The 13342-nt window shown below is 43.6% G+C and overlaps 4 protein-coding genes across 7 annotated transcripts; 1 reads left to right on the top strand and 3 right to left on the bottom strand.

Moving 5' to 3' along the window:
- Positions 1 to 44: 44 nt before the first annotated feature.
- On the top strand, positions 45 to 1526 carry LOC108101576. The gene is made up of 2 exons (XM_017205988.2): positions 45 to 176; positions 236 to 1526. The coding sequence occupies exon 2, from the start codon at positions 272 to 274 to the stop codon at positions 1418 to 1420; it is 1149 nt and encodes a 382-aa protein (XP_017061477.1). The 5' UTR covers positions 45 to 176; positions 236 to 271; the 3' UTR covers positions 1421 to 1526.
- On the bottom strand, positions 1516 to 7340 carry LOC108101575 (potassium channel subfamily K member 16). Of its 2 annotated transcripts, none has more exons than XM_017205986.2 (7): positions 6834 to 7340; positions 3417 to 3865; positions 2539 to 2890; positions 2255 to 2484; positions 2067 to 2193; positions 1832 to 1933; positions 1516 to 1773 (listed from the first exon to the last, which is right to left on the bottom strand). In XM_017205986.2, exons 2-7 carry the CDS (start codon positions 3719 to 3721, stop codon positions 1702 to 1704), a joined length of 1188 nt encoding a protein of 395 aa, XP_017061475.1. In that variant the 5' UTR covers positions 3722 to 3865; positions 6834 to 7340; the 3' UTR covers positions 1516 to 1701. The 2 variants fall into 2 exon arrangements, with proteins under 2 accessions (XP_017061475.1, XP_017061476.1); XM_017205987.2 differs by having other exon boundaries at positions 6913 to 7340.
- A 383-nt stretch (positions 7341 to 7723) lies between these two features.
- Positions 7724 to 10418, bottom strand: LOC108101565 (solute carrier family 2, facilitated glucose transporter member 3). 3 transcript variants are annotated; one of them, XM_017205972.2, is made up of 5 exons: positions 10162 to 10418; positions 9360 to 10106; positions 8273 to 8485; positions 8113 to 8215; positions 7724 to 8059 (listed from the first exon to the last, which is right to left on the bottom strand). In XM_017205972.2, the coding sequence occupies exons 1-5, from the start codon at positions 10276 to 10278 to the stop codon at positions 7806 to 7808; spliced, it is 1434 nt and encodes a 477-aa protein (XP_017061461.1). In that variant the 5' UTR covers positions 10279 to 10418; the 3' UTR covers positions 7724 to 7805. The 3 variants fall into 3 exon arrangements, with proteins under 3 accessions (XP_017061461.1, XP_017061462.1, XP_017061463.1); XM_017205973.2 differs by having other exon boundaries at positions 8119 to 8215; XM_017205974.1 differs by having other exon boundaries at positions 9360 to 10098; positions 10162 to 10277.
- A 32-nt stretch (positions 10419 to 10450) lies between these two features.
- LOC122320057 (solute carrier family 2, facilitated glucose transporter member 7) lies at positions 10451 to 13125 on the bottom strand. Its single transcript, XM_043208118.1, has 5 exons — positions 12894 to 13125; positions 12494 to 12777; positions 11383 to 11983; positions 10943 to 11264; positions 10451 to 10887 (listed from the first exon to the last, which is right to left on the bottom strand). Exons 1-5 carry the CDS (start codon positions 12906 to 12908, stop codon positions 10634 to 10636), a joined length of 1476 nt encoding a protein of 491 aa, XP_043064053.1. The 5' UTR covers positions 12909 to 13125; the 3' UTR covers positions 10451 to 10633.
- Between the last annotated feature and the right edge of the window lie 217 nt (positions 13126 to 13342).

The following is a 13342-nucleotide window of genomic DNA, read 5'->3' as shown; positions in this document are numbered from 1 at the left end:
ACTGGTCGCGGTCAGTAAGCCTTTCTAAGTAGGGATCGGCTCCGTGGCAACCCTGTTGTATTAAAAACCTGGTGCCGTAGAGGATTTAAGCATTTAATTTCTTTTTTAATAGAAATTATGCTGTTTGCTATCAGTTTTTGGCACAGTTGACAGTTCGTTTTACTTCATATCTTTTGGTTCGTCAAGCTTACCTTAAAAAACACTTTGTAGTTCTTTACATATTTGTTTTTCGCAGTCAAACACAATTTTGTTACGTTACCAAACCTAAGCGATGCACCCCACACCAAAAATGGACTTGAAGTTCAAGATCGAGCTGCTGTCCGGCAAGAATGTTGTTATGGTGAACTGTCCTGGCTACGAGTGTGAGCTTTTTATGCCGCAGATTGTCAACGAACGGATCACCTTCCAAAACATAATCCCTAACCGAAGGTGCTGTCCGGAGAGCAGAATGCTGACGGATCCTTTTGAGGGGGAAGTAGGCGTCAGGACCAAAACTATGAGGAACATTCCCCTGCGTGCCTCCCCTGCAGTCAATCTCTCGACGCCTCTAGCCAAGAGCACCCCATCTAGCACGTCCTCTCTGCGAGTTCAAGCTGGCAAGGAAAACTTATCTCCGCAACTGACGCCGGAAGGAGTCCGCTGCCGTCCCTTTCGTCTGACCTCTGTAGAGGAGGTGGAGATGGATGTGGATCCCTTAAACGAGTTTCTCTTACAAGGACAGCCGTCAACTTTTTTGGGCCAACCTACTCTTAGAACCCAGCTTCCAAGTTACCAAAGTGAAAACATTTCCGAGGCAAGCATAACTTCGCCAATGCTTTACAGCTGCAGCCTTGCCAAAGTTCAACCAAGCGAACCCGTGCTCACCGAAACAACGGCAAAACCGCCGTCCGTAAGGACCTACATACGTAAAAAGGCTGGTACTCCCAGCAAATCAAAGCCGACTGCAGCCTGGTCACCTCTTCAAAAGAGAAAAAAGAGCTCTGCGGTTTCATCTACCAAGGCTCCAAGTCCCACGCTGAAGCTGGAAGTGCGCAACCGCAAACTGATCGTAGACTCCAAGAAGACGTTGGCCGCCTATGATCCCAATAAAATTGCCTCTGTGCCCATAACAAGAAAAAAGATCATTCGAAAACAGGTGACCGGAAAGACTCGGAAGCAGTTCGAGGCTCTGAAAGTCACAGCTTTCGACTTGTTGACAAATCCTTCTGTAGGCCACATGTCACAGGATCTGAGCAAACAATTTCAGCATTCCTGCGTAAACAAAGTATCCACTACGCTGCCAAATTACGCGGAGATCGCCGTCACCTCTCCTTTAAAATGCGATCGGCAGGTCAAATCGTTGATGGCCAGGCAGAGGCGAATGGACCGGGTGAATCAGAGGCCAAAGTGTACGAAATCACTGAGCAACAAGTGGATCTAAAGTGTCCCGGTGACATATTCTTCATGAACAATCTGGATGTAATTGTTCTGGCTTCAGCCAGTAGTCCAAATGTATTCGTATTAAACGTAGATGACTTAAAGGGCGATTTTCGATATCGTTTGTGTTTACTAGTTTATAAATTTACCGAAAAGGAACACATTCTGCCTAGTTATATGTACACTTCTATCTTAATTAAGCCTAGGGAAGTCTACATTATCAGTGAATAATTATATGATTTTGTACGACGAAACATATTTGTAAGTGGGAAGCTAGGTAGTCTTCTAAGAACTGCGGCATCGAAAGCAGGCCTTAAATCCTCGCTTAATAGCCCGAATATTGTGGACGACCTGCTCCTGTTTAATACGAAAAATTATTAGAAAAAAGGTATTAGCAACCAGATCTCAATAATACCTGCATTAGATTAAAGCACATGGCAATTACAGCCATACCAAGTAGTAGGTATATGGCGCATAGGATAAAACTGACCTCGACCTTATCTTTATCGGCAGTTATCTGAAAAGTAGTCAAGATGCATGGTAAAGTTATTATAGTATATATATATTCAATTTTAAATTCACTACCAATAGTATCCTATTGGAAATAAAATGAAAAAGATACAAAATAACTATATTTTTGGAAAGCTTACAACACGATCGCCTGGCACCAGATCTCCAAATCCAATGCTGCTGAGGGATATGAGGCAGAAGTAGCTGCCGTCCAAATAGTTCCAATCCTCCCAACGCCCGAAAAGCAGGGCTCCCCAGAGTATATATCTGTAGTTACATTGCACCTTCAGAACTAATATCACTTACTTTTACATGTAGTTCATCTTACCCAACCATAACGAATATGCAGACAGTGACTGGCACAGTAATCTCATCCGTACTGCCTCGTATTTCCCGCTCAATATCCGAGTCGGATTCGCTGAACGGTATATCCACCAGGCTCGAACTCTGCCGGGAACTCCTGGTGTAGTCACTGCTGCTGCTGTTGGAGGTGGTGGTGCTACTGCTGCTGGAGTAACTGCTGCTTCCCCGGGCGTTCTCCATGTCGTTCATTTGCATCTGCAGGTACGATGTCATTGGCTATACTAATTAAATTACACATTTTCCACATACCGCTCTGGCCAACTGCCGCATTTTTCGTCTCTCGCGGATTATCCGACGCTTTGCAACGCCGGGACAAATTCGGCACAGGCAGACCTTGGAGTATATCCACTTGAACGACTTGGCCAGAACATCACCAATGTTCGACAGATAGAGAAGGAATAGCGGCATGCCGATAATCGCATACAGAATGGTCACCAACTTTCCCCATTCAGACTGGGGCGTTATATTCCCGTATCCGATCGTCGTAATCACGGTCAACGAATAGAGAAAGGCGCCGGAGAAGCTCCACTGCTCCACGTAGGGTCCCTTCAGCTGCTTCTTTACTATGGCCCTCTGGTAGTCCAGCAGCACATCGTTAACCCTGCAACAGTTTTAGAGAGCCAATTGTATAGTTAAGTTTTTCTTTAAGAAAGGGTTCGATTTAATGTCTGAAGTGTTTAATAGCCCAACAGCTCTAACTGTTGAGCAATTTCCGTGCATTTAAGAGAGATTGGTCCATTGATGACTAGGACTAAAATTGTATTCCAAAATATTGTTTTTTTACATGTGTTATTCTTAAATTTGATATATTTAATAACAGGTAATCATAGGTGATTAATTTTACTTCCTTGCATTGGGTATTTAATTTGCAACACAGAAAAGGCGACACCTTATGGGATCGGAGGTACATATAGTTTTGATCAGCATGACCTCTCTCTTAGTTTTAAAACTATCTTGCTGAACCCCATCAGAAACCTTGTATCTCGAAAATTACTACACAGTTTTCTGCTGAACCTAATCAATTTTTAAACTTAAGCTCTAACTTCTCATTAGGTTGTGGCTGATTTCAAATCATGTGTTGTGGTATCATATAATTATTATATAAATAAGAACCCTTGATTACTTACCGCCTCCTGTATGCCTGGTGATCGAAGAAGCTAATGTTCTCCGCCGTGAGCTCCCAAATCCGCGTGAGGCATTCGGCACTAAAGTTTTTAGCAATAAACCGTTTCGGCTCTTCCGATTTCAGCCGCTCATACTCGAAGATCTCGATGCCCTGGAATATGAACGCTCCACCGATTATGTAGAATGTGACCAGCAGGATAATGCCCACGTTGCTGAACATGAAGGCCGTGAAGTGGCGGCAGTGGTCCTTGAAGCGCTCGAAGGCCGGCTTCTCCTTCCGGCGGAAGGAGCTCCGTCGCGAGGACATGTCTCAGCGGCTCGCTTCCGTGTTGGTTTCAGTTCCGGTTCCGGTTTCGATTGGCCTTCCACTGGCGTTCGCCTGGACATACTCGGGTCTGGTCAGACACTCGCATCGATGATAACGACTGGGAGGACTTCCGGCAACCTAAAGCTATAAATATTCACGATTAGTTTACCAAATCCCAAGTGCAGAGTGCTATATAAACAAAGCACCCGCTAGAAGTGCTACACTATCAAAGTGTTTGGCGGCATAAATCTCCCCGGGAAATAAGTATGCGGTTCTCTGATTTGTGTGGGCGGTTTATTTTCATGGCTCGGGATTATCGCGAAACATACGATCTTCTTTATTGTAATAAATTTGCGGTTCCAAAAAAATAGACAAAAACTAAATATTGGTATTCAGGTGTTAGGAAATATATAAGAGGATATTTACTACAAAACTTTATAGCGGCAGTTATAGCATTCTTAAAAATAAAAACCTTTATACCTTAGCACGCACATTAAATTGACGTACTGACAAATTATTGTGTGATTTGTGGCGAAAATACTTATTTCTGCATTTTTATTTTTAGTTTTTACCAGACGGTTAAAAAATTATAAAACTGCATGTAACTCATTCTCTGTGACAGTTTGGCGGACATTTTTGAGAGTGGTGAAATATTTTGCTCAGCAGCATGAATGGGTTTTTATTTTTAATACGGTTTTTTCGATGTTGTCTAATAAATGGCCAACATGAACATGAATTATTGGACTACAATCTTGGCAGCTGGCCTATGGAACAGTCACATCATCTAGCCTCCTCCCCACGGATCGTTTGTGTGTGGCATTTCAATTTTCTCGCGTGGCCGGAGGATGACACTCGTCTAGATTCGAGAATTGATGGCGTAGCCGTGGCGTCAAATTGGAAAGTTCCTAACGATCCTATGCGTCGTCTGCGGTTGCCAAACGCTGCTTGTTTTTGTTTGGTTTTCAATCTTTTTTTAGGGTTTTATTTAGTGGGTGTGAAATACGAGTTCATTGGGGATTATTTTTATAAACTTCTGTTTTGGTCTTGGGCCGACAGTCATTTGCTTGAATTGTGTGCCGTATTTTGCAGATCCACGGATCTACATGCTCGTAGATAGCCTTGGAATCAGCCCACCTTACGCATTCGGATAGCATATCTGTGGAAATCGGGCAGGTATGTACGCCAGTGTATATTTTTATTGATTTGCTCAATCTCGCGCGCACTCTGCCAGCGGGCATAAATTAAAATCAATTTGCAATTGATGTCTGCCTTATTTACAGGCCATCACATATATACATAATTAAAGAATCCAAACACAAAACAAACACAAACTAAAAACTGAGGCCCGCCGCAGGCCGAGAAAATGTGTTTCCAATGAAAATACACAAACCGCGGAAGAAAAACACATTAGTGGATGCTTTTCGCAGGTTGGCTCGAGGGTCTGACATAAAAAACATGGGTCTGTTTATGTTTTTAATGCAATTAAGCCAAACGTTGAGTGGCCAAAAAGACTGACACTGATATTAAATTCTGGCCAAGACCGAGTGCAATTTGTGGGAGGCAATTAAAATGCACTTCGGGCGAGTTTGTCGGAATATTTTTGGCCAGCCAGCGGTAATAGAGTCATTTTCCATTTGGACGTACACCCATTAGCTCGAAATGTCTGTTTCTCAAATCATAAAATTTTTAATTATAATCGTGCTGAAATTTTCTGAGACGTTTTAACCCGAATCCGAAAGATTACCGAAAAGATCAAAGCATTAGGCGGAGGAAATGGAAAGCTAATGTACTCGTTTTGTATTCAGAAAGAAGGTCTTTGGGCCAGCGTTTATTATTGAACAATTTCATTAAGGCGCTATAAAGTGGAGCATTCTCCTTGCTTCTTGGAAGTGCCTTTTTCCAGTCTTCCAATTGGCCAATTGAGTTGCCGTTTAGTTAGCAACTAAATTGCGTCATGTCTCTCTGCTTTTGTTTATACGCGAGATGACGGCAATAATTGGAAACACACTTCTCAGATATGTTTACTCGGGCATTACCTCATGCAGGTGCCCTGAATTTTTGTCTTAACTACTGCCAAGTCGTCGGGCAATCAGCTGGTGTCAGTTGTCAATCATTGCTCATCACAAGGCTTAGTATATATACTAAGAAGCACTGTACTAAGAAGGTCCTTCAGCCAGCACACTTGCACAATTAAATCTCAACATTTAATTTGCCACGCCAAGAGGAAAATGGAAAGCAAGCGATGCTTAAATGTGACAGACAGCGCCAGAATGTTAAGTGTCAGCGGCTACACGAGAAGAGATTTCAAAATTTAATTACAGTGAAAATTCGGTGACAACGGCGGGGTGGGGAAAGCGCTGCCCGGCATGGAAAATAAGAAATTACGGCGACGACATCATCAGCACACATTGATGGCCGGCAGCCCAATTGACATGACAGATCGGCACAAAATCGAGAACGTGTGTGAACCAAAAACTAATTTTCGAGCATTGACCGCAGAACGGGAGAATTGGTTGCGTATTAAGTTGCTGCTTTTGCCTCATTCACAATTAGGAAAAATAAGGAAAAATAGGGAAAAATGTGAAAAGAAAACACATAAATGCTTTAAACATTAAATAAATAGAAACCATTTCATAATTGAGTTTTCGTGTACTCAGAAATTACAAATTCTAAGTTTCTTTTTGAAAAACATAGTTTATATAAAAAAAAGACTACGTATTAATTTACAATTCATTAGCTTAAAATAGTACTTAAAGTTTTTATCGCTTACAAATTGGTTATCGTTATGTATGTAGAAAACAAACATTTATAAATGATTCACTCAAAAGTGATTTTGAGTAGAAAGTTGATTGATGATAGAGAAGCACTTGAAAAAGATTTCAGTTTTAAGAACATCTGCTTACTTTTGTTTTGATACATTTTAATAAGAAATCATAAATTAATAGTTCCATCAGTTTTGTTGTTGGGATAAATGCCTTATTATTAAACAAATTCATCAAAACGAATGTTGGAATGTTTCTATAAAAATAACCTTTTTAAAAACAAAATTAACTTTATTGTAACCAATCGCAGTAGTAAAAACTATTTAAGATTATTTTTAGGGATCGCAAACCTGTTTACTATGTCAGTTTAATGCGAATGCTGATGATGGGGTGCTACTGATGATATGATGCTCCTTGCCAGATGCTCACCCGTGACGTCATGAGCGGGCAGGGTGCGAGCGGCGGATCGGCTGGCTTTAGTTGGTGCTCCGGCCGCTCCGTTTATTTTAGCAGCTGATGTATTTCCGAACTGTGCATGTGGAATATTATTTATGTTTGCGCGCTCTGTATATTGTTTTATCAGTGTTATTCAACGCACGCCACGAAATTCCTCCGACAGGCTATTTTACAGATTTTCCCGAGAGATTCGCCATTGCGATCCGGTTGACCTGCACAAAATAACTTCTTTCCTGGCTCGTTTCGCGTGCCTTGTTTATTTTTAACCGCACCACACTTGACTTCACTTAGCCATCTCCGTCCGCTTTCCAATACCGAATGCGATTCCGGAGCAAGTGCCTCATTCGCCGGCCGTGCGCGCTGCTCGACGTTCCGTTGCCCACTGAAACCCGCACTCGCACGTATTTATAGACGGCGATCTTGACGCCTTACCTGTGACGTCGCAGCGCCTCAATTGTTGGACTCGGATCGAGAGAGACCGATGAATTCCACTCTCTCGTGGAGCCGATTACACCGATCCACGCATGCCCTACCTATATTTTAGGGTGTACGGTATAACTTCCATAATTAAAACTCTTTCTGGCGACAAACGCGAATGTTGGTTTGGAGATTAGCCTTCAGCCTCTGTACTAGAAAATATAGAAAATAGTTTTTAAAAAAAAGAATAGCATAGACCTCTTATTTAAACTTAAAATCAAACTAACGAGGCTAAAGGACTTTTTAAACAGTACTCTTCAAACTTTAGAAACCTACACTACAACCAACACTACTTTGTTATGATATACATAATGTATTATTATTATTTTTTCTTTATAATAAAACAGTGCCCACGATCTGTATTGAAAGTTTTCCCAGCCAGTTGGCCTCTACTTTATCTTGGACTTGAATCCGTTCTCCATTAGCGGCGCCACCTCCTTGGGATCACGGTTTCTCGTTTCCGGCAAATAGCGACAGGTGAGCAGAAACCCGTAAATGCAGAAACTAGTGCATATAAGGAAAACGAAAGGTCCAACTGTGGAGTTCAGGATAGGGAAGACCATGCCAAGAAGGAAGTTAGCAAGCCAGTTGAAGAAACTCCCAAAAGCCATCGCAGAAGGACGTGGCCTTGACTCGAATATCTCTGTGTACTCGGAAGGGATGAGCTATAGACTAGATATCATGATCGATATTAACCTGTACCAATGAAGTAGGGGATGCAACCCAGACCCAAGTTAAAGCCTACGATGTACAGCAACAGGGAAGCAATGCCGACATAGGAAAACACATTGATTGATACCTGTGAGGCGAAAGAACCAGCTTGATAACTATTTGTGAATCGGAAACAATATCTCACCATAAGTTTTAAGGAAACGACGAGGGTGGTCAAGAATAGAGCACAGAGCAGGCAGGAAAGCATCATCATGAGTCTTCTGCTGAACCTTCTCATCAGCACTGGCGCTAAAAGTGAGTTGAAAAAGTTCTGCAGTCCCAAGGCGAAGTTGAGCCACATGGCTTCCTTAGCACTGAATCCGGATTCGGTGAAGATGTCCACAGAGTAGAAAAATATCTTTAAAGGGGAAATCACTGTACTTATTCATGCATGAATATAGTTAATCCACTTTGTTTAAAATTAAGTAAAACGCTTTGAAAACGGAAACGTTAAAAACACAAAAAAATTTGGTGTGAAATGGTGTGAAAAACAAGCAAAGATCACTTAAAACTATACTTTTTTCTTGGTACATTTCTTTTAAACGAATCAAAATATTTACACTAAAATTTATTTCTAAAAAATACTTTATTTTACAGATCTGTGAGCGGAGGTGCTTGTATCAACAATCAATTATTGTTCATTTTTATACCCTTGCAGAGCAAAGCGTATTATAATTTCAGTCAAAAGTTTGCAACGCAATGAAGGAGACACCTCAGACCCCATAAAGTATATATATTCTTGATCGGTATCACGATCAGAATCGAAATACGTCTGTAAGTCTGTCCGGCTGCCCGTCTGTCTGTTCCTCTTCAAACTAGTCTCTCAGTTTTAAAGCTATCTTGCTGAAACTTTCCCAAAAGTTTTGTAGTTATTGCACGCAGTATATAAGTCGGAACGGGCCGGATCGGGCCACTTAATAGGATAGCTCCCATACGAGAGATTGAAATAAAAAAAATCTATCGCCGTTTTTGATCAGATCGACTTCATTTCTTCAAGATGGCGTTTTCTAACTTCTTTTAAATTCGGATTAAATTTTATAAAAATCTTATAACTCTATCATAAAGCTGCCATAGGAAAGATCCAAAAATATACATTAAATATATATATAAATTGTGTAATCAACCAACTATATTATATAGCTGTCATATGAACAATAGTCGAAAATATGGAAAATTAATAGAAAAATCTGCAAGGATATATATATTCCTTTCTTGTTTTCAAAAAAACTCACCGCACTTATGCCGCTCATCTGCAGGACGAAATTAAAGGAGCTCACGATGATCAGGGGCATCTTGAGCTTGCTGTTGCAGAAAACTTCCTTCACTGTTATCTTTTGACCCGCCTCCCGGGTGGCAGCCTCGAACTCTGCCAATTCCGCATCCACCCGACCCTCATCCTTGCGCAGACGCATCAGGGCCACCCGGGCCTTCTCCTTCCTGCCCTGGGACATCAAAAACCGGGGACTCTCGGGGAACCAGAAAACGGGCGCCAGACCGATTACCACAAATATTCCGGAAGCGGCCAGGGCGTAGGGCCACAGCTCCTCCGTGCCCAGTAGAAAATCGAAGGTGAAGACCTGACCCAACACAACGCCACCGGTGATCCCGATGGCGGTGAAAACGCCCACACTGCCGCTCAATTCCGCCGGGGCCAACTCCACCAAGTACATGGGCTGGGTGGCGAGGATCAGGGCGGCGGCCAGACCCGCGATCAGTCGACCCAGCAGCAGCATCTCGATGGAGTTGGCCAACCGGCAGGAGCTCTGACAGATGCAGGACACCAGCAGCAGCAATCCGCTGAGCGTCAAGACTCCCCGACGGCCGAGACGGGCACTGAAGATGGGGGCAAAGGGGGCGCCCAGCATTCCGCCAACCAGGAACACGGAGACCACGCTCGACATCATTATCGTCACCTGGGAGTCGCCCAGCTGCGACGAGTAGCGGGTACTTGCCGATTCCATTATCCACGATCTGATGAACTAGGGGATGCTCTTCAGTTAGGAGTTGGCATAGCTAATCCTCGGGATGACCCACCGCCGACGGAGCATTCACCACGCCGAACGCATAGCCAATGGGGATGACGGTGCCCACGGTGATGGACACGCAGATCAGCATCAGAAAGGCCGTCCAACCCTGGTTCCCCTCGGCCATGAGAAAGTGTTCAGTAGTGTACTTCGATTTCAGGCTATTTGATGTCGATTTGTTGACAGTTTAAGTGCTTGTAAAGCATACTTTTAGGGCATTTCATGCATTTCCGTAGGTGGACTAGTGGGTGAACTGAAGTTTAGCTATTAATCTTTTAAAGGAACAACTCATTCAAACATGGTTTTAGGGGACAAAGCCAAATATTTCTCAAATAGTGTGTAACCAAACTGGGACCGAATAGAACATAACAATGGTTTTAAAAAATTAAAAAAAATAAAGTGTTTAGGTTAGATTCTTTGGATATTATTTACGAAAGACCAGCTCGATTTGTTTTTTTGAATGGACATTACAACACTTGGCCTCAGTTCCGCTTGGAGGCGAGGAAGTGGCTCATCAGCGGCTTGACATCCCTGGGCTCCCGACCTCGAGTCTCCGGAAGGTATCGCCAGGTGAGCAGCAGGCAGTAGAGGCAGACGCACATGCACGGGATGAAGGCGAACGAACTCCAGACACTCTGGAGCAGGGGAAAGCACATGCCCACGAGGAAGTTGCCGATCCATGAAAACAGGCTGCCCATCGACATGGCCAACGGACGAGGAGAGTCCTCCAGAAGTTCTGGGGAATAGTTGTTAAGCAATTAACTTGGAAGAGTTACTTTATGTCAACAAACCAGAGCCAATGAAGTAGGCAATAGGACCCAGACCCAGCTGGAATCCCAGAATAAAAAGGAGGATAAAGGCGGCGCAAAAGTAGGTGAGAATCGTGCTCCCGGATCTCTCCAGAAAGAAGAGTCCCAAGGACATGGCCAGTAAGGAAAGAGCACAAATGGAGCAGGAGAGAAGCATCAGAGGGCGACGCGGAAACCTGCGAATTAGTAGGGGTCCCAGCAGGGCAGTGCAGAGATTGAATCCGCCGATTCCCAAATTCAACCAAGTAGCTGCTCCATTCGAGAAACCCGCTTTTGTCAGAATCGAGAGCGAGTAAAAGAAGATCTGCAAGAGATGTCATTATTAGTACTCAAATTATTACATTTGAATATATAAAAAAAGTAAACAAAGTATAAAAAGTAAAAGGGTTTTATGTGCTTTCTTTGTAAAAGTAAAGACTCACCGCATTAATCCCACTAAGTTGCTGGGTGGCCTGAAATGAGCAGACCAGGAGGAGCGGCAGCCAGAGTTCTCTATCCCCCAGCACCGAACATATAGAACTTTTCTCCGAGCTTGCTTTAGCCTCCAGAGTGGCCTTCATCTCAAGAAGTTCCTGCTGCACTTCCTCCTCGGAGTTTTTTCCCCTCAAACGCAACAAAGCCCGTTCACTGGCGGCGAAATCCCTTTTGCACAAGTAGAGCCACCGAGGACTCTCTGGAAACCACCAAAGGAGCAGCAGGGAAGCCATCACCAACAAGCTGTAGCTACTGAGGGCATAAGGCCACAGCCGTTCGTTACCCAGCAAGTGGGTTAAAGTGAACACCTGGGCGAGCAGGATTCCGCCAGTCACTCCTATGCAAGTGAAGACTCCAACGCTGCCGCTAAGCTCCGAGGGAGCCGATTCCAGCAGATACATGGGTTGGGCGGTGAAGATCAGGGCTGAGGCAATGCCGCCCAGGAAGCGACCGGTCATCAGCATCTCCAGGGATTTGGCTGCACGGCACCAGGTGAACAGGATGCCGGATATCACGAGCAGCACTCCGCTGATCATCAAACAACCTTTCCTAGAAAGAGAAACCGGAACTAATTCAATTAATTCTCGAACAATTTGAATGGCTATGGAAATTTTAAAATCTGCATGAATAATCCTATTACTTGACCAATAAAGCTGTGTTTTTTTTTGACAGAATTTGCCAGTTTTTGTGATGAACTAGAAGCCTTATGCTCGACCTTATTATTGTAGGTCTTGAAATCCAAATCTTCCATGACCAGCCAATTTAATGTTTATGAATGAGTTGTTTTTTTTCTTGTACCACTAACACAATCACCGACTTAATACTTTTCAGACAACCGGATTGTAAGGGGAACCCTCTTAAAAAACACTGAATGACGCACTACCGGTTTTATCTATTACTACCTGGCAAGACACAAAATAAAGCCTCAGCAAGCCTATGAGGGTTTTTGATTAAATAAATTAACTTTTATTAAAACTTTTTCACAACTCATGGAATCATAGAACTTTATCCGCAATCGTTTCACTGTGACACACACAACAATGTCAAGGACTTTCTTACCGGCCATATTTGTCGCTAACTAATGCGCTGAAGCAGGACCCGCAGATGCCTCCGATCAGGTAGATGGACACAATGCTCGTCCAGAGGATGTCCAGCTGGCCGGCAGTGACGATGGTGTCGTACTCGGTCGCCAGGATGTCCTGGCACCACTTCCTGATGATCTCGGCCGGGGCGTTGAGGACCCCGAAGAAGTAGCCGACGGGAATCGTGGTGCCCAGCGTTACGGTCAGGCAGATGAGCAGCAGGAGCGGGGTCCAGCCATTCAGCCTGGGCGGGTTCACGTGCTGCAAGGAGAGCAACGGGGTTCACCCGATTAGCACTTGGCATCGAAATCGAAAGACTTAAGCAAAAAACTTTTCCCGGATGAGGGAGAAAGTGAAAGAAGGGCACGGAGAATCACCATAACAACAACCATGGCGATGGAGCGATGCTGGCACGCCGAAAGCTAAACCGAAAGTGATTCGCATCCAGCGGTTCGATTTTTGCCATTCCACACTTCATTGAGTCATCCGCACCGCCATATATCATCACATAAATACATCTTCGTTTCGCTCGTCCGGAACTTTGGAATACGTTTACAGCACATAAGCGAACGTAGATAAATTCAGCGCTCTTGTCTTACGACTACTTGTTTTCTTATCATTTACACGGGAGCGTTTGTTTGCTCAAACTTCAAGCCCAGAAAATAGGTCAATAGCTAAATACTCTTTCGCAAATTACCAGGGACTTGGGTCTTGAAGAAACTGACTTTATTAACCACTTAACAACTTAAGCCTAAGATAAAGGCAAGTCATATACAATTTAAATACATTCTTAAGCAGTCAACATTAGCCTGGCAAGAGTGGGGCA

This window comes from Drosophila ficusphila, unplaced genomic scaffold, assembly GCF_018152265.1.
Source record: "Drosophila ficusphila isolate 14025-0441.05 unplaced genomic scaffold, ASM1815226v1 contig_414, whole genome shotgun sequence".
Taxonomy (NCBI): domain Eukaryota; kingdom Metazoa; phylum Arthropoda; class Insecta; order Diptera; family Drosophilidae; genus Drosophila; species Drosophila ficusphila.
The sequence above is the reverse complement of the archived record's forward strand: the minus strand, read 5'-3'. Positions and strand labels throughout refer to the sequence as shown.